This window comes from Oryctolagus cuniculus, chromosome 3 (genome assembly GCF_964237555.1).
Source record: "Oryctolagus cuniculus chromosome 3, mOryCun1.1, whole genome shotgun sequence".
Classification (NCBI taxonomy): Eukaryota; Metazoa; Chordata; class Mammalia; order Lagomorpha; family Leporidae; genus Oryctolagus; species Oryctolagus cuniculus.
In genome coordinates, this window is record NC_091434.1 from 167,414,032 (window position 1) to 167,433,828 (window position 19,797).

General features: G+C 40.4%; 1 protein-coding gene across 10 annotated transcripts in view; it reads left to right on the forward strand.

Annotated features, from left to right (window-relative positions):
• MKLN1 (muskelin 1) overlaps positions 1–19,797 on the forward strand; it is a 365,877-nt gene that overhangs the window by 264,195 nt on the left and 81,885 nt on the right. For all 10 annotated transcript variants that reach the window (XM_070071320.1, XM_070071319.1, XM_070071316.1 and 7 more), the window contains 2 exons: positions 12,646–12,723; positions 18,682–18,747. In XM_070071320.1, coding sequence (XP_069927421.1) covers positions 12,646–12,723; positions 18,682–18,747 — 144 coding nt within the window. The remainder of the gene's footprint in view (positions 1–12,645; positions 12,724–18,681; positions 18,748–19,797) is intronic.

Here is a 19,797-nt window from a genome sequence, read left to right on the forward strand (position 1 = left end):
TCTCTCTCTCTCTCTCTCTCTCTCTGCTTCTGCCTCTCTGTAACTCTGCTTTTCAAATAAATAAATAAAACTTTTTAAAAAAAGAATACTAGCCTTTTTCTATTGCTTGTTTTGACATCTTAGTCAAGAATCAACTTATCATAGATATGTGCTGTACTTTCTAGACTTTCTGTGTTCTTTTGTCTGTTGTTTTACTAACGTCCCACTGTCTTGTTTGCTTACTTTTTGCTAACTCTTTAAGATCAAGTTAATACAAGTTTTCTAACTTTATTTCAGAATTATTTTTGGGTAGTTTGAGTCCTGTGAATTCCATATGAATTTTATTCATTTTATAAAGATTTATTTATTTGAAGCAGAAATAAAGGGTATGGGGGAGGGAAGAGAGAGAGAGAGAGAGAGATAGCTGTCTTCCATCCATTAGTTCACTCTTCAAATGTTCCTCAATGGGCAGGGCTGGGCCAGGTGAAAGCCAGGAGCCTGGAACTCCATCCACGTCTCCCACATGGGTATGAAGGACCCAAGCACTTGGGCCATCTTCTGCTGCCTTCCCAGGCACGTGAGCAGGGAGCTAGACTGGAAGTGGGGCAGCTAGAACTGGAACTGGTACCTGTGTGGGATGCTGGCATTGCAGGTGGCAGCTTAACCTGCTGTGCCACAATGCCAAGCTCTGTGTATGAATTTTAGAATCTGTCAGTTTCTAAAAAGAAAAAAAAATCCTGTGAAGGTTTTATTTAGTTTGCAATAAATCTCTAGATCAATTAGACAAGAGTTGAGATCAACAATATTGGGTATTTCACTTGTGAACATGGTATTGTTTAGTTCTTTTCAAATTTATCATGGGAATATCTTACAGTTTTTGTGGCTAGGTTCTGTCACATGCTTTGTCAAATTTATCACATTATATTTTCTGTTATTATAAGTAGCTGCTTTTTTAATCCATGGAGTTTTTTTTTTTTTAAAGATTTATTTATTTGAAGGCAGAGGGGAGAGATATCGATCTTTTATCCACTCTTTTGCTCTCCAAATGGCTGAAATGGCTGGAGCTGGGCCAGGCTGAACCCAGGAGCCAGGAGCTTCTTCTGGGTTTTCCACGTTGGAGTAGGGATTCAAGTAGGTGAACATCTTCCACTGCTTCCCGAAGCACATGAGCCGGGAGCTGGTTCTGAAGTGAAGCAGGCAGGACTTGAACCGGCATCACTCTTGGATGTTGGGACATCAGGCAGAGACTTAACCCTCCATGCCACAGCACTGGCCCCTAGAATCCTTGGAGTTTTAGTCATGTCATCTGCTTTTAAATACAGTTTTATGTTTTCTGGTCCAATCTTTTTATTTATTTTTTCCATGTTTATTTATTTTCATCTACTTGAAAGGCAGAGTGACAGAGATCGAGAGAGAGAGAGAGATCTTTCATCTACCGGTTCACTCCCTAAATGCCTGCAACAGCCAAGGCTGGACCAGGTGAAACAAGAAGCCTGCACTTCTTTTGGTTTCCCATGTGAGTGGCAGGGGCCCAAGCACTTGGCGTCACAGCTACCTCCCAGGATGCGTCAGCAGGAAGCTGCGTTGAAGCACGGTAGCCAGGACTTGAACCGGCAGCCTGATATTTGATGTGGGTGTGGCAGACAGTAATTTAGCCTTCTGCACCACAGCACCCCCACTTCTGGTCCAAGTTTCGTGATTCATCTTTGCTTTTCTTGTTTTATGGAAAGAAGCTTCAGTAGAATGCAGAGTAAAAGTGGTGAGAGTAGGTGTCTCTGTGTTTTGTAAAGCAGTTAGGTCTTCATGAATTAAATATGATGGTAGCTTCAAGGTTTGGCATATGTCTTCTTTCAGATTAAGGAAGTTTTTCTTTCTTTCTTTCTTTTTTTTTACAGGCAGAGTTAGAGAGAAACAGAGAGAAAGGTCTTCCTTCCATTGGTTCACCCCCCAAGTGGCTGCTACGGCTGGCGCACTGCGCCGATCCGAAGCCAGGAGCCAGGTGCTTCCTCCTGGTCTCCCGTGCGGGTGCAGGGCCCAAGCACTTGGGCCATCCTCCACTGCCCTCCCGGGCCACAGCAGAGAGCTGGACTGGAAGAGGAGCAACCAGGACAGAACCGGCGCCCTAACCGGGACTAGAACCTGGGGTGCCGGCACCACAGGCAAAGGCTTAGTCTAGTGAGCTGCAGCGCCAGCTAGATTAAGGAAGTTTCTATTTGTAGTTTGCTAGATAGAGGGAGAGACACAGAGAGGTTTTCCATCTGCTGGTTCACTCCCCACATGGCAGCAATGTCTGGAGCTGAGCCAATCTGAAGCAGGAGTGAGGAGCTTCTTCTGGGTCTCCCACGTGGGTGCAGGGGCCCAAGTACTTGGGCCATCTTCTGCTTTCCTAGGCTATAAGCAGAAAGCTAGATCAGAAGAGGAGCAGCCAGGACATGAACTTCTGGCTGTATGGGATGCTGGTGCTGCAGGCGGAGGCTTAGCCTACTATGCCACAATGCTGAAGCTGAGTTACCATTTTTTTTTTTTAATTTTTTAAAAATTTTCTTGAGAGGCAGAGAGTGAGCAAACTAGCTAGCTCCCATCCGCTAGTTTACTCCCCAAGGCCAGCCATGGCTGGGGCTTCACCAGGGCTGAAGATGTGCACCAGGAGCCCAATTCAGGGCTCCCATGTGGATGGTAGGAGTAACTACTTGAGCCATTGCCTCTGCCTCTCAGGGTATGCACACTACAGGAAGGGAATTGGGAGCTGGTAGCTACTGAACTCAGGCACTGATGGGAGACGTGAGCATCTTAACTGGAGTCTTAGCTGAAGGCTGCATATCTGCCACCCCCCTGCACCATCCTGTTTTTAAAAAACTTCTGATCTTCTTGTTTTGTTCCTTTCTATTTGTCTGATAGTGATTCTTTATGTTTAATGTATTTGTGGTTAGTTTAGTAGAAATTAGAACAAGTCTATATAGTTAACAGAATTGACCAGTGCTTTTCCTTTTTCACATGCTGGAATTTAGTAGACTTTGAATTCATTTATTCACCTTCTAACTTATATTCTGTTGTAATTTATTTTGATACCACATTTGAAGACCCTTTAAAATATTGCTATTCTTTTTTTACACAGTGTACATCAGTTTTATCCAAACAGTTTCTTATAATTACCATTTTTGTCTAATCTTATATTTAGGATTGCATTCCTTATACCTTAAGGACATCCTTTAAGGCTTCTTTTCACACAAGTCAACTCTGTTTTTGTTTGCCTGAAAATTTTGTCTCTTTTATAAAGGAATATTTTTCTGGATGTAGAATTGTAGCTTGACAATTATTTTTTTTAAATACACTTTGAACATCTACTGTTAGACAGCCTCCATTGTTGCTGTTAATGATTTTGCTGTCATTTTAAAATACTAATTCTTTGAATGTTATCTCTCTTTTCCCTCTGTTGTTTCAGGTTGTTTTGTAGTTATAATAACAGAGCTGTCTGCAGGTACAGTGCTAAGCAATGTGGTAGGCCTGTTAACTAGCCTGCTTTGGTTTTCTTTCAATTAAATGCATGTTGTCATTGTCTGTCATTCACTTTCTCATTTATCCTTTCTGACTGCACATATCTGATTAATCTTTCATGCTTTCAATCCTTTTCCCCGTATTTATTTTTAAAAAAGTTTTGTTTATTTATTGGAAAGTCAGAATTACAGAGAGGGCAGGAGAAGAGAATGATCTTCATCTGCTGATTGACTCCCCAGATGGCTGCCACAGCCAGGGCAGGTCCAGGCCAAAGCCAGGAGTCAGGAGCTTCATCTGAGTCTCCCACGTATGTGGCAGGGGCCCAAACACTTGGGCCATATTCTGCTGCTTTTCCCAGGCCATTAGCTGGGAGTTGGATCAGAAGTGGAGCAGCCCAGACTCCAAACGGCCCATATGGGATCCCAGGTGGTAGCTTTAACCGCTAGAGCACAACACTGGCGCTTATCCTATTTCCATTTCTGTGTCTTCTCTTCTTACAGTTGGCTTTCATTTCTGTGATATTTTCATTTTTTTGAGCCTCTTTCAGTATTTCCAGTTGTCTTACCATATCTTTGCCACTTTTATATCAGTACTTCCCAACTAATTATGTCTATTCTTTGCTCATGTTTAATATTAGAGAATTAGTTACTTAATTTTTTATATTTATGGAAATGTATTTGTCCATTTTTATTTATTGTGTGACTATCTTTGTATCAGATTCATTTGCCACTTTTCTTTTAACTTTTTCTATCTTGATATAAGTAGTCTTCTTGGGTATTACTAATCTTTGAGTGAGGTAGGTTTTTCCTAACCATTTTAAGAAGCTTCTTGTGAGTCAGGAACCACAGCTGTGTTCAGAACAGCAGAATTTCCTCTTAGATGTTTCTTTTCCCTCTGGACTTTGTCTCTCAGCTTTGCCGAGACACCCCCACCTTCCAGACTGCTTTCTGAAACATGGTTTCTTTCCATAATTCCTGCTCATTCACGCTTTTGTTTGTTACATTTCCTTCTCTAATTATTTCTCTTTTATAATTATTCACTTCAACTCCATTTCATATATTAGAATGATTGATTAATTTTGGACAGCATAGCTAGGAAATTAAAGAGGTAAGATTTGAATCAGGCACTCAAACACCAAAATCCATTCTCTTTTAACTCTTTTACCACTGTGCTTTATTGTCCTAGTAAATATTTACTTGTTCAATTTCCCAATACTGGTTATTGTATTGTTAAACTGGTGTAATTCATGCATTTTTTCTCCAGAATTTGAACAAACCGCTAAAATGAATACAAATATTTTAAAAACCTTTTTTTGATCCAACCATTTTTATTTTTCAGTGTTGTTGAAAAATTACTTTATGCTTTACAAGTTATTTACTCTTAATTGTATTTTTAAAAAATTAGTTATTTATTTGAAAGGCAGAATGACAAAGCCAGAGATCTTTTTTTTTTTAACGGTCGTGATTTTGCCTTTTTTTTTTTTTTTTTTTTTCCAAATTTGAGAGTTAGAGTTACAGACAGAGAGAAAGGTCTTCCTTCTGTTGGTTCACTCCTTAAATGGCTGCAACGGCCGGAGCTACACCGATCAGGAGCCAGGAGCCAGGCGCTTCTTCCAGGTCTCCCACGTGGGTGCAGGGACCCAAGGACTTGGGCCATCTTCTACTGCTTTCCCAGGCCATAGCAGAGAGCTGGATTGGAAGAGGAGCAGCTGGGACTAGAACTGGCGCCCATATGGGATGCTGGCGGCACAGGTGGAGGATTAACCTGTGTCACAGCACCAGCCCCGACAGAGATCTTCTGTACACTGGTTCACTCTCCAAATGATTCCAGTGGCTAGGGTTGGGCCAGGCCCAAGCCAGGAGCCTGAAATTCCATCTAGGTCTCCCATGTGGGTGGCTGAGACCCAAGTAGTGGGGCCATTTTCCACTGCCATCCCATGCACAGGAGCAGGTGGCTGGACTGGAAGCAGAACTGTTGGGATTTGAACTGGCACTCAGATGTAAGATGCTGGTGCTGCAGATAGTGGCTTGGCCCCTGTAATTGTATTTTTAGTTATTTCTAGGAAAGTAACTTTTGTTTTGAGAAATCAAGTTTGACAGAATTTTAGGTATAGACACCAATACTGCATTCTGTGTGTTTACTTATGTTTCTGTAGATATAAATGTCGTTATTTCAATAGAGAGCTTAGGTTTTTGTTTTTTGTTTTTTTGTTTGTTTGTTTTTTGTTTTTTTGCTAAATCATATAAAATACATATAAGTGTAGCGAAACAAAACCTTTAGTGATACATTTCAAAATTAGAAATATAGGGAATATGGGTTGAGTTTATTTGGGGTACAAATACATCAACTTTTCTTTGTAGGTGTTGGACAATTTAGGAAATTCTTTTGCACTAAAATGAGGTGATGACAGCAATGTATTTAAGAAATATTTGCTTGGCATATGTACATGTATGTATGTACATATATATGTCAGTGTGTGTATATGTATAGTGCTTTTATTGATTACCTCAAGATTTCAAGCTTAAGTCTGTTTGATCTCTTAAAAATTAACTTGTTTTATGAAATAATGAAGATTCTTAGCATGTCTCACAGGGTTTGAAAGATAATTTACTATTTACCACACCTTTAATAAACATTTGTATTATCATTTTTCCTTGTGAAGGTATAAAAGAAGATTCTAAATCTTACTTTACTAAAAACACTCCTGGAACCAGCTCCATCTCTGATTGAGACTATTCATTGGTACCCAGCTTCTTGGACTAGAGGCAATAAAGTGTACTATGAGGGATCTTTAAGTAGTTCATGGAATGTGTGTGTTATGAAAAACTGCATGATTTCAAGAACTTTTTTGCTTCAAAATTAAAATCTTATTTTATTTGAAAGGCAGAGAAACACATCTTCCATGTTCTTGTTCACTCCCCAGAGGTAGGCTGGTTTGATTTATTTTGTTTTGTTTTGATGGGACAGCCAGCTTTCCAAAGTAGCTGTTGTTTATGTGGAGTAGCTCCATTGATACGGATTGAGATAATGGCAGACAGTATTCCAGAGGAAACATGAAGCATAGAAAGTAACCATTAGTGACAGCAGCCAGTAGATTTTTTTTTTAAGATTTATTTATTTATTTATTTGAAGGTAGAGGCAGAGAGGGAGGTGGGGGGGGGGTCCTTCCATCTGCTGGTTCACTCCCTAGGTAGCCGCAACAGCCAGAGCTACACTGATCTGAAGCCAGGAGCCACGAACTTTCTCTGGGTCTACCTGGCGGGTGCAGAGGCCCAAGCACTTGGGCCATCTTCTACTGCTTTCCGAGGCCATAGCAGAGAGCTGGATCAGAAGTGGAGCAGCCAGGACTCTAACTGGCACCCATATGGGATGCCGGCACTGCAGGTGGCAGCTTTATCCACTACACTACCCACAGCACCAGCCCTGAGTAGGTCTTTATTTAAGAGGGAGTAAATGTTTTTTTCTTTAAATCATAAATAATACATTTGAATTAATTTTTAGTTTTCTATCTTTATTATATTGGATTTGTTTAATATTATAGTAAGATAGTCTGGGATTGTAAGTTTTGTTTACCGAAGTGTTACTCTTTTTCATGTGTTCTGGAGTAGGTAAAATGCATCCTGTTTGTTATTATAATGTTTTAGCTGTCATTTAAGAAAGTACCCTGTGATATGGCTATATCTGTGTTTTCCAATATATGAAAAGGTTAAAAGAATATGGAGGCTGGCACCGCGGCTCAATAGGCTAATCCTCCGCCTGTGGCGCCGGCACACCGGATTCTAGTCCTGGTCGGGGCACCGGATCCTGTCCCGGTTGCCCCTCTTCCAGGCCAGCTCTCTGCTGTGGCCCAGGAAGGCAGTGGAGGATGTCCCAGGTCCTTGGGCCCTGCACCCGCATGGGAGACCAGGAGAAGCACCTGGCTCCTGGCTTCAGATCAGCGCGGTGCGCCGATCGTGGCAGCCATTGGAGGGTGAACCAATGGCAAAAGGAAAACCTTTCTCTCTGTCTCTTTCTCTCACTGTCCACTCTGCCTGTCACCAAAAAAAAAAAAAAAAGAATATGGAGTTTGGAATTGGGCTTTATACTTTTTGTAGAGCCTTTGGGTATGTTATTCAACTTTTCAGAACTTTGATTTATTAATCATTGTCATTATTGATGATCATTAATTTTTTTATTTTAAGAAGAAAATCAGTTAACCTAGGTAGTATTTTGCATTCAGTAGGTATTCATAAAAGTTTCAGTTCTTTTCATCTTTGGTAAAATATCTTTAATCCCAGGTTTAATAATGCTACCTCTAAATAATTTTCTTAAGGTTTCCCATTAGCCTCCCTGGAAGAGTAAGACATCTCAAAGACAGTGTGTGACTTTGAAGTAGTGGAGACAGATGGAATGAAGTGAGAGAGGAAAATTAAAAAGTTCTTAAAACAATAATTTTTAATGTTTGCTTGACTAGTCTTTGTAAAATAAACCAGACTACCTTTGGTAGAAACATGACTTAGCATAAGACACAAGACTTAGAAACATTCCAGCCATTGTGAACTAGGGATGTGGTGTTCTGGAAGTAGAAGTTTTATGAGCAATTTCAATGTAAGGTAGCTGCCTCAAAGGAAGTGTCAGCCATGTGGCTGGGGAAGCTGCTCTGCCCCCACCTGATTTTAGAATTCTGAGTTCTTATCATGTACCAAGCATCTCTGATGCTTTACTACCAGCTATTCATGAGGTTAGTTTCATCTTACCTAAAGTAAAATCATGGTAAGTTCTCTTTCTCTTTCTTTAATTCATTTTTTAAATTTTTTTCTTTGAGAGGCAAAAAGAGACAGATGGAGAGTGAAAGCTCCCGTCTGATGGCACCCCTCAGCTATCCACAACAGACTGGAAGCTGGGGACTCAGTCTACAACAGGAACCTAACTGCTGGGGCTGTCCCCGTGCCTCTCCTGGTCTGTCCAGCAGAAAGCTGGAATCAGGAGCTGGAACTGGGGACTGAGCCCAGGCACTCTGATACGGTTGTGGGCGTCCTAACCAGCATCTAAACCAGTAGGCCACATGCCTTTCCCATTATAATTACTAATATTTTAGATTTATGGTACTTAATATTTTACATTTTGAGAGTAATTTCTTCTCCAAGCCTTATTATAAATATTATTATAAATGCCTTTGAACATAGTTGGCTCTCTCTATTGTTTTTAAAAAAGGTAATGTCAGTGTAGAAAGCACTGCTTGTAGAAATGTGAATGTGTCTAGTAAGGTATGAAATAGATATCTCCAGGGTAATAAAACATATAAAAATAGCTTATATTGTTAATAGCAGTATGTTACAAAGTTCTTCTAAAGTTTAGAATATAATTCCACATATTTAGTTGTTTTAGGTTTTACTTCTGGTAATTGTTGTGCTTGATCTAAAAAATTAGGAAAATAGACAAATATAAAGAACACATCCAAAACAGAGATCCTAATCCTGCCAACCAAAGAAAATCATTTTTACCTTTCTGATGTCTGTCAATATTATATTTTTCCATCTGTGTGTGTGTGTGTGTGTGTGTGTATGTATACATATTCAGAAGGAAGGTCAGGCCCACTCAACTCATAAATCCCACTTTTACATGTAAGGAATATATTAAATGTCTTGTATTGAATCAGTGTGACACATCTAGGCAATGTTAGCCTGGTTTCACAGTTAAAAGTGTGATTTGTGGTTCCCACTGTCCTGCAGTTTCCTTGCGTCTCTATTTCCCCCATCATTTACTCTCTATCTTTCTTACCATCTCAGCCGTTATGTAGAATTAATGTATATTTTAAAAGTCATTGCCTTATTGAATAATTTTATATTCAATGTCTAAATTTTTATAAAAGTATTTCTAAATTTTAGGTCCCATTTTAAAATCCAAATAAGGTTTCATTACTGTATTTTCTTTCTATAGAATTAAATTTTCTGGTTTTTTTTTCTTACTATCATTACTATTAGTAAGAGCCTCAGAACATTTTATCTGGAAAAAACAGGTTTCCAACTCTTGCAATAGGAGAATTTTGTTCAGAGTTGGCTGGATGGTGCAAGAATCTACAAAAAAGTCCATGGGGTAAAAATTATATGATGATAGAAACACTGTTACTAAAGGATGTTGTCAAGCGACTTGTTTGTCTTGCTATAATAATTAAAATGTAAATGCCAATTTATGAGTGTCAATTTAAAAAGGAGCTTTCATTATATAAAAATCTTGAAAAGTCCCAAAGCAAAGAAAAAAAATTTGATGAGTGTATAGCATGGAATTTCTGGTGAAAGTAACTGAAAAGACTGGAAACCTTAAAGAATTATTTATAACTGAGCTTCATAATTATCAAGAAAAGAGAAATTAGGGAGATTTCTGTAATTTATTTGGTCGCTGGTGAGTAAGTCATGAAGAACAGACCATTTCACTTAGATATTCTTTGGATAAGTCTTTGCTTTCAGTAACTGAAGGAAAAATCTTTATTGAGCTTGAAATCTGGCTCAGAGGACGCATTTATAGTAAAGACAGTTATAGTAACATCTATTTGAGGGCGTGTAAAAGAAAACTCTTAGAAAGTAAGGAAATGTTATTCTATCACTTAAGAAGTCTAGAGGTAAGGTGGATTTCATGGTTGGTTGATTGAGTGATTCAGTTGTTTTTTTTTAGATCACTCTCTGCTCTATCATTGTTACAGAATTTATTCATTCTTACATTTCTCCAAATTGGCTTTAGCATATATATGCATTGCATACAGAAGAGAAATTGTCCAGAGGAATAAAAGTGATTTTTGTTCCCCCTGTAGATCAGTTAAGAAGTTAGGAAACATTATCTAGAAGTCTCCAAGAATATTCCTGTTTCTTTAACCTGAATTGCATTCCATAATTCTTAAATTAACCTTTTTTTAAAAAAATTATTTATTTATTTGAAAGAGTTACAGAGAGAGGGAGAGACAGAGATCTTCCATCTGCTGGTTCACTTCCCAGATGACCGCAAAGGGCAGGACTGAACCAGGCCAGAGCCAGGAGCTTCATCTGGGTCTCCCCTTAGGGTGGCTGGGCTCCAAACACTTGAGCCAATCCCACTGCTTTTTTCAGGCCTTTAGCAGAGAGGTAGATCCAAAGTGGAGCAGTGGGGACACAGACTGGTTTCCCGTATGGGATGCCTGAGATGCCAGTGTCACAGGCAGTGGCTTGACCCATTTAGCCACAATGCCAGTCCCTTAAATTAATCTTTGTTGAGGGACATGGAGTAAGGCTTCATCCAGATGAACTGGTGTCTGTAGGGAGTTCAGTCTCCAAATACTGTAGTAACTAGTGTAAGAATTCCTCTTTCAGATATAGATTAAAAATTTATTGATGGGGGTCCTGGCATGCGGCATAGCAGATAAAGCCACTGTCCCATATGATGCAAGTTCAAGTCCTGGCTGCTCCATTTCCAATCCAGTTCCTTGCTGATGTGCCTGAGAGGGCAGAGGAAGATGGCCCAAGTCCTTAGACCCTGCACCCATGTGGAAGATCTGGATGAACCTCTTGGCTTCAGACTGGCCCAGTTCCAGCTATTGCAGCCATTTTGGGAGTGAACAGCAAATGGTTCATATACTCTGTGTCTTTCCTTCCCTCTGTCTCTTTAAACTCTGCCTTTCAAATAAATAAATACATCTTTAAAAAAATAATTTATTGATGAAACATATTTTGAAGTAAAGCATAGTGGGATTTGAGTCTCAGCCCTACCAAAGAGCTGGATGCTTTTGGCAAAGTTCCTTAATTTCTATATGTATTTATTTCTTGCTCTGTTACATGTAGACAATAACGCTTAGTTTGTAGAGTAGATTTTAGAATTAAATAAGTAGAACAGCATGGATTCTAACTTGGTATTCACTAGTGAGTATACTTCTATTACTGCTGCTGGAACTTTTGGTCTGTGTAGTTTTATACCCTGTGAAAACAATACAATAACAGAATTTGTAGGTTAAAGCATGAGTTTTATCTTTTCTTGAAAGTGCACTATGAGGGCCCCACCAGAGTCCTTAGTGCTCTCATTCCCTTCTCTAGTTCTCTTGTGTGCCAGTGACAAAAAGCACCAGCACACAGCACTGTCAGTGGGGCGAGACTGGAGAGTGGGACTGAATCCATTCCACTGTAAGGGTGTAAAGATGAGAAATTTCGTAACTAAAGTAAAGAAAGTGATGAGAGATCACAAAAAGGAATTAAATACAAATATGAATTTTTCCATCCTTGTTTATTTCTGTTCCCATTTGTATTTATATTAGTGCCAGAAATGATTTTTGTTTTTTTGTTTTTTTGTTTTTTGTTTTTTTTTTTTTGACAGGCAGAGTGGACAGTGAGAGAGAGAGACAGAGAGAAAGGTCTTCCTTTTGCCGTTGGTTCACCCTCCAATGGCCGCCGCGGCTGGCGCGCTGCGGCCGGCGCACCGCGCTGATCCGATGGCAGGAGCCAGGAGCCAGGTGCTTTTCCTGGTCTCCCATGGGGTGCAGGGCCCAAGCACCTGGGCCATCCTCCACTGCACTCCCTGGCCACAGCAGAGGGCTGGCCTGGAAGAGGGGCAACCGGGACAGAATCCGGCGCCCCGACCGGGACTAGAACCCGGTGTGCCGGCGCCGCTAGGCGGAGGATTAGCCTAGTGAGCCGCGGCGCCGGCCCAGAAATGATTTTTAAAGAAATAGAATTATATATCTCAATGAAATAGAACATTTATTGATTATTTTTTTATTTTCTACTAGTTCTGTTTCACAGCCTTGAATTTCCCTCCTTTTTCCCTCCCAGATGACTCCATTTTCCTTCCTTGGTGGTTTCTGCTTAAACCCTTTGTTCATGTCACATCAGTATCCATTTAGTATAGCCATGTCTTTAAATCTATCTAAAATATGTAATATTGATGGAAAATAAGTTTAATATGAACTGCAACTAAAGCAACTTGTTTATGTGGTTGTGTCAACTGATAGCTTTACTATTTATATTTTGTATTTGGAATAGCATCAGATGAAATTGAAGTAATTCATACTTCTTGAAAATATACTATTTTATTAATGACATACTAGTAATTGGTGGTTCTCTTAAAGTAGACTCCTGCATTTTGAAGTTGTGTATGTGTGTGTGTGTGTGTGTGTGTGCTTGAAAGTATGAGCTAGTTTAGGTGTAATTCTTTCTCATTCTTTGATATTTGCAGATGGCTTGTTCAATCAGTATATCAGTCAACAAGAGTATAAGCCACGATGGAGTCAGATCATTCCCAAAAGCACCAAAGGTAAGCCTTGTAGATTGTGCTGCTTATTCTTTTTCTTAGTCTTCATTTTTCCTCAGGTAAGTCAAGTGCCGTAGTTCTCTGTTATTGAAAAGCAGGTGTTTAAAGGAAGACATAAATCCCTTTGCTTATAAGAGTCAGTGTATGACATTAAATTTTCTTTGAAATCTTTTTGTTTTTCTGCCATAGCAGAAAGTTGGACAGTTTTCACACAGAATATGATCATAAACTGCTTTATGGATATACTGTGGAAAGTAACAGGTGTTTTGTCATATACCATACATATGTGGCTGAAAAAACCCCAAGTTCTGCAGAATTGCTCACCAAACCTAACAGAGATGAGGAAAGTGGAGAGGGGGCAGACTAGTTTAAATCTGTGGAACTTTATGATGAGCTGTTCATAAGCATAAATACTAGTACAGGTAAAATTTTCATTTATTTAAAAGATTTATTTATTTGAAAAAGTTAGAGAGAGGGAGAGACAGATCTCCCATCCTCTGGTTCATTCCCCAGATGGTCGTAATGGCTGGGGCTGAGCCAGGCCTAAAGCAGGAACCAGGAGTTTCTTCCAGGTTTCCCATGTGAGTAGCAGGGACCCAAGTACTTGGGACATCCTCAATGGATTTTCCCAGGCCATTAGCAGGGAGCTAATTGGAAGTGGAGCAGCCAGGACAGGAACCAGCACAAACATGGATGCCAGCATTGCAGGCGGAGGCTTTACCCACCATACCATAATGCCAGCCCCAGGTAAATTTTTTTTTAAAGCATTTACTTATTTATTTGAAAGGCAGAGTTACAGAGAGACAGAGAGAGAGAGAGAGAGGTCTTCCATCTGCTGGTTGGTTCACTCCCCAGTTGGCCACATCAGCTGGGCCAATTTGAAACCAGGAGCTAGGAGCTTTATCCTGGTCTCCCAAGGGAGTCCAGGGACTCAAAGATTTGGGTCATCTTCTTCTGCTTTCCTGGGACATAGCAGAGAGCTGGATCAGAGGAGGAGCAGCCAGGACTTGAACTGGCACCAATGTGGGATGCCGGCTCTAAAGGCGGAGGCTTTACCCGCCACACCACAGCACCGGCCCCCCCAGGTAAATTTTTAAAGACATGAATATTTAGTGTCCTAATGAGTTTGGAGCCTTCAGTCTTGAGGTTTATCCTTCCTTTGAGATTTGGATCCTGGAGGGCATTTTTTTTTTTTTTAAGAATGTATTTATTTGAGAGAGAGAGAGTTATAGACAGTGAGATGGGGAGAGAGAGAGAGGCCTTCCGTCGGCTGGTTTACTCCCCAAATGGCCAGACCTGTGCCAATCCAAAGCCAGGAGCCAGGAGCTTTTTCTGATCTCCCATGCAGGGGCCCAAAGACTTGAACCATCTTCTACTGCTTTCTCAGGCCATTCCAGATAGCTGGATTGAATAGGAAGAGCTGGGTCTAGAACTGGCGCCCATATGGGATACCAGCACTGTAGGAGGAGAATTAACCTACTGCATCACAGCGCTGGCCCTAAGGGCATTTGCTTTTAGTAAAAGCTGTTTTCATCAAAACTTGAAATCTTATTCCTTTGTTAATCTGTTAATCTGTTCTGTAGTTTTGAGCTTTTATTCTTATGGTCGCCATGTATTGCTAAGGTCTTCTGTTTTGTTTTGAGAAACATTTCTTTTTCTTTTCTGTTTATTCATTTTTAAAATTTTTTTTTAAGATTTATTTATTTGAAAGTCAGAGTTAGAAGGAGAGGCAGAGAGAGAGAGAGAGAGGGAGGGAGGGAGAGAGGGAGGGAGGTCTTCCATCTACTGGTTCACTCCCCCAAATGGCTGCAACAGCCAGAGCTGGACCAATCAAAAACCAGGAGCTTCTTCCCGGTCTTCCACACGGGTGCAGGGGCCCAAGGAATTGGGCCATCTTCTACCGCTTTCCCAGGCCATAGCAGAGAACTGGATCGGAAGTAGAGCATCCAGGACTCAAACCGGCGCCCATATGGGATGCTGGCACTGCAGGCAGTGGCTTTCCCTGCTACACCACAGCGCCGGTCCCTTCTATCTATTTATTGTGAAAGAGTCACAGAAAGATCTTCCATCACTGGTTCACTTCCCAGATGGTTGTAACGGCCAGTGCTGGTCCAGGCTGAAGCCAGGAGTAAGGAACTTCATCCGCATCTCCCATGTCCACATACTTGGGCCATCTTTCACTTCTTTCCCAGGCCATAAGCAGGAAGCTGGATTGGAAGTGGAACAGCGGGGATTTGAATCCCATGTGGGATTCCAGCATCACAGTTGGCAGCTTTCTTTTACCCGCTACAGCACAACGCTGGCCTCAGAAGGCTTTATTTTGATAGGCTTAAATACTGATATGCAGGGAAAATTGCTTGTGAGTCCATTCTGTGTTATGTGAACATCAATCTCTTATTTGACAGTCACTTCTGAGGCAATTTTCTTTGAAGACATATGTGTTGTAGCAAGCAGACTACCATTGTGTATTGGATAACTAAGTGATTAGTATATAAAATGCAGACATACTGAAAATGAGTTTATTTTAATGTTTTCTAAATCAGTGGCAACAGTAAGTAATTGGGTAGAGGAAAGGAGAAAAGACCAAAGTTTTAGTGATAATGAACTGTAAGAATGTGAAGGCTACCTCACTATTAGAAAGGAGAAAAGATTTGCAAGGAGCTTCTGAATGATTAGCTGTTGAATGCTGTGGTAGTGAAACACTTCAGTTTTGCATCTTCTTTTCTGAATATATTTATAAGAACTGACACTTCAGTCATTTTTGTAAGTTCCCTTGTGAAATTAATAAAAAGAGGTGGTCTGAGGGCCATGCTGTGGCACAGCAGGTAAAGCTGCCGCCTGCGGTGCCAGCATCCCATATAGGCACCAGATGGAGACCTGGCTGCTCTTCCTCCTATCCAGCTCTGTGTTGCTATGGCCTGAGAACACAGTAGAAGGTGGCCAAGTCCTTGGGCCCCTGCATCCGCGTGGGAAAGCACCCCCTGGCTCCTGGCTTCAGATCAGCCCAGCTCCAGCCATTGCGGCCATTTGGAGAGTGAACCAGCAGGTGGAAGACTTTCTTTCTGCCTCTGCCTCTGCCTCTCTGTAATTCTGCCTTTCAAACAAATAATCTTTTTTTAAAAAAAAAATACAAAACAAGAGGTAGTCTCAGTTTTTCACAGGAGAAAATTAATATAGGAAAATTTATTAGGCATGGTAATATATTCAACCTAATGAGAAAGTGAGGAAAACCTTAGGCTTTCTGCTTTATATCAAGTTATACATTAGAATCATATAACTTTTTGAACTATTGAAATGAAGTTTTATTTTCATTTATGTAAGATTTTGTGTAAATTATACGTTGAATAGTTTCTCCTTTAGAAAGTTTAAAGTTTCACTGATTATACATCTTTCATTTACTTACTGAGAAACAGAGCAAGAGAGTGCAAGCAAGTGAGCGAGCTCCCACCTGCTAGTTCACTCCTCAAGTGCTCACGGTGGCCGGGACTGGGCTGGGCCGAAGTCAGGAGCTGGGAACTCAGTCCAGATCCTCCACATGAGTGACAGGAACCAAATTGCTTGAGCCATCACCCCTACCTACCATGGTCTGAATTAGCAGGAAGCCTGAGTCAGGAGCCCCCACTGAATATCTAACCTAGGTGCTGTGATGTGGGAGGCGGGTGCCTTAACTTAAACACCTGCCCCTGAATGTATAAAAACTGCCTGATAAACTCTGTAAGGAAGTGAGAATCAAAGTAATGCAGACTCATCCTGCGAGGCCCACAGTCGGGATGGTGGGGGGACGGTGTTCTTGGAGAAGCAGCACCGGAGACAGTTTCAGTGAACGTGTCCGTTTATTCACAGTCAGGCACAAGCTTGTATAGGGCGGGCAAAGGGGAGCAGCTAGCTCAGGGTAGCAACGCTAATTCCATAGGATAAAGCAGGTACTGGTGCTCTACGCTTCTCCAGTCAGCTTGAAGTTCTCATAGCCCATGTAGCCTTCTTATGGGTCTGGGCCACACCCAGGAGCCATTCACCTAGTTGACAATCACAAGGTCCCTCAATAGGAAGTGGGGGTGGGAGAAATGTGGCTGGGGTTTCTGCCGCCTGGCAGCAGTCGAGTCATACGTGGGTCTCAGTGTGCTGAGCCCCCGACCAGGGTCTTTGCTGTCAGGCATGGTGTGCCATGCCCTCTTACCCTCCTGCATGGGCTAGACAGGCAGTCTCCCAGCCAGGCACAGGGTCACCCACAAAGTAAATAAATCTAATGCTTCCTCAGTATTGCTCAGATAATAATAGCTGATAAATTTATGTGGGAACTGATTTCTGAAATATTGGCACAAGTTTAATACAATAAGGAATTTATCATTAATATAAAACTTGAGGGCTGGCGCTGTGGCATAGCTGTATTCCACTGTATGCAGTGCCAACATCCCATATAGGCTCTGGTTCAAGTCCTGGCTGCTCCACTTCTGATCCAGCTCTCTGCTGTGGCCTGGGAAAGCAGTAGAAGATGGCCCAAGTCCTTGGGCCCCGGCACCCGCATGGGAGACCAGGAAGAAGCTCCTGGCTCCTGGCTTCAGATCTGCGCAGCTCCGGCTATTGCGGCCAAGTGGGGAGTAAACCAGCAAATGGAAGACCTCGCTCTCTCTCTGCCTTTCAAATAAATAAATAAATCTTTAAAAAAAAAAATTTGATAACATCTTAGTTCTCAGTAGCTGGTTTTATGAACTGTAAAACTTTTTTTTAAGAATATTTATCTATTTATTTATTTGAGAGAGTTATGGCGGGGAGGGGAGAGGGACGGAGGGAGAGAGAGAGAGAGAGAGACAGAAAGAAAGAAAGTCTTCCATTTTCTGGTTCACTCCCCAAATGGTTGCAGTGGCCAGAGCTAGAGCTAGGCTGATCTGAAGCCAGGAGCCAGGAGCTTCTTCTGGGTCTTCCATGTGGATGCAGGGTCCCAGGCACTTCAGCCATCTTCCACTGCTTTCCCAGGCCACAGCAGAGAGCTGGATCAAAATGGAGCAGCTGGAACTCGAACTGTGCCCATATGGGATGCCGGTGCTACTGGTGAAGGCTTAACCTACTATTCCAACCCCTGAATTTAAAACTTTTTATTTAACTATGAGCTATACCCATGAAATACAAGAATACTTCAACAAATTTGTGGAAGATAGAGGCCAAAGATAAGTTTATTTTGGTGCAGAGTTTTTTTGAAATCCATCCATAATGAGAAGTCTTCAGAAGATTCATGAAAAATATATATTATGAAAAAAACTGTGTATAGATTTCAAAATATTTTTGCACCAAATAAACCTTACCTTTTAAATCCATTATTCCTCAGATATTTTGAAGTATCCCTCTGTAGACATGAGATATAATTTTGTAAATGTTTTCCACCTTCACTTTGGCACTCTGGTAACTTAGAAATTCTTGTCTTATGTTTTTGTGGAATATCATATGTCTTTGTTGTGTTATGGCATTGATCATAAATAAAATGAAAATAGCTTCCAGTTGCCTTAGTGTAACTTAAAATCAATTGGAAAAAAGAATAAGGTAATTATTAAAACACAGATTTAAGTCACATTGTTCCTAGATAATTATTATAAATATAGATACAAGTCATATTGTTTCTTTTACTTATAAAGTTTTTGAGAATGTAAATGTGGGTGATTTTTAGTACAAGTTGAATTTCCTTTATCCAGAAGGTTTGGGGTCAAAAGTGTATTCACATTTCAGAGGTTTGCTTTTTGGATTTCAAACTGTTTGCATAGAATTTAGTGGTTAAGCATGCGAGATCTGAAGTCCAGAATGTTCCGCACTTCTGAAACCTTTTGAGTGTCATGTCCGCATTGAAAAGATTTGGATTCCTAATTTGGAAAGGCATGCTCAACTTATACTCATTACAGCCTTCTGAATAAAGTCATTCTGGATTTGCAGTTGTTATTTGTTAGTTCTTTAAAAGAACTTGTTTCTCTTCAGGTGATGGAGAGGATAACCGACCAGGAATGAGAGGGGGCCATCAGATGGTTATTGATGTTCAAACAGGTGAGTAACACTAGCAATAAGAAAGAACATCTTTAAAAAATGATCTCCTTTAAAAATCAGATAAACATGATTTTACTTTTTTTCATTCACTACAAAGGTTAAATATTATTGGGTACAACCCAGTAGCAAAGAAAATAAGCATTGACCATAGCTATAACCCAAGCCAGGCAGTGTTACACAAATAAAACTGGATCACTGAAAATCAATATAACGGGCAACCTTCTGTGTGTGTGCATGTGCTTGATTTGCAAATATGTAGTTTATCTGAGTTGTATTAACATTAAAAACTAGAGTATTTCTGGATGTTCAGTGCATTCATATTTTAATATAGTAATATAGGAGTTATTAAAATAAAAATATTTTAGAGAATATCAAATTAGCTAAGTGTTGATTTGTTCATTAATTGCTGAACACTTAAAAAGATTATAAATGAGGGGTGTGTGTGTGTGACTGACTTTTAAACTTGATTCCCAAGAAGTTTGACAACAAAAATTTTTCTTAGGTTTCTATTGCTTATGGCAACTTCAATACCATTATTTCAGAGGTTAATGCCAAATTCACAGAATTCAAGACAGCATTTTGAAAACAAATAATATTAAGAAGTAAGGTAATTATGTTCTTGATTTTAGAAAACCTCACTGCATGGGATGGCAGTACACACCCAAGTAGTATTTTCCTTTTTCTAAGAGTTGCAGATTCTTGCCTTGGTTCTGTTACTGTGTCACACTGACTCACAGTGCTTTGGGAATTAAAGAACTTGACTTTGTAGACTCATAGAGTAATTGCCAGTAAAAGTTATTATGCAGTGCGGGTACTGAATCTTGGCATAAATGTATTTTTGTAAGATTTTTAGAAGTAACAAGGACAGCATAATTTTTTCTTTAAAATTAACTACCAAATTTGTATAGTGACCTCTGAGCTGGTTTGAGAACATTGTTCCATTCTCTTTGGACAAGTTCCCTTCAAATTTGCTTTCCTCTTCGTGGCTCCTGTCTCCAGACACCCTCTGTCCTATGGAAATTTGCTCGAGTCAGCTTGAGTCTTGAGCAT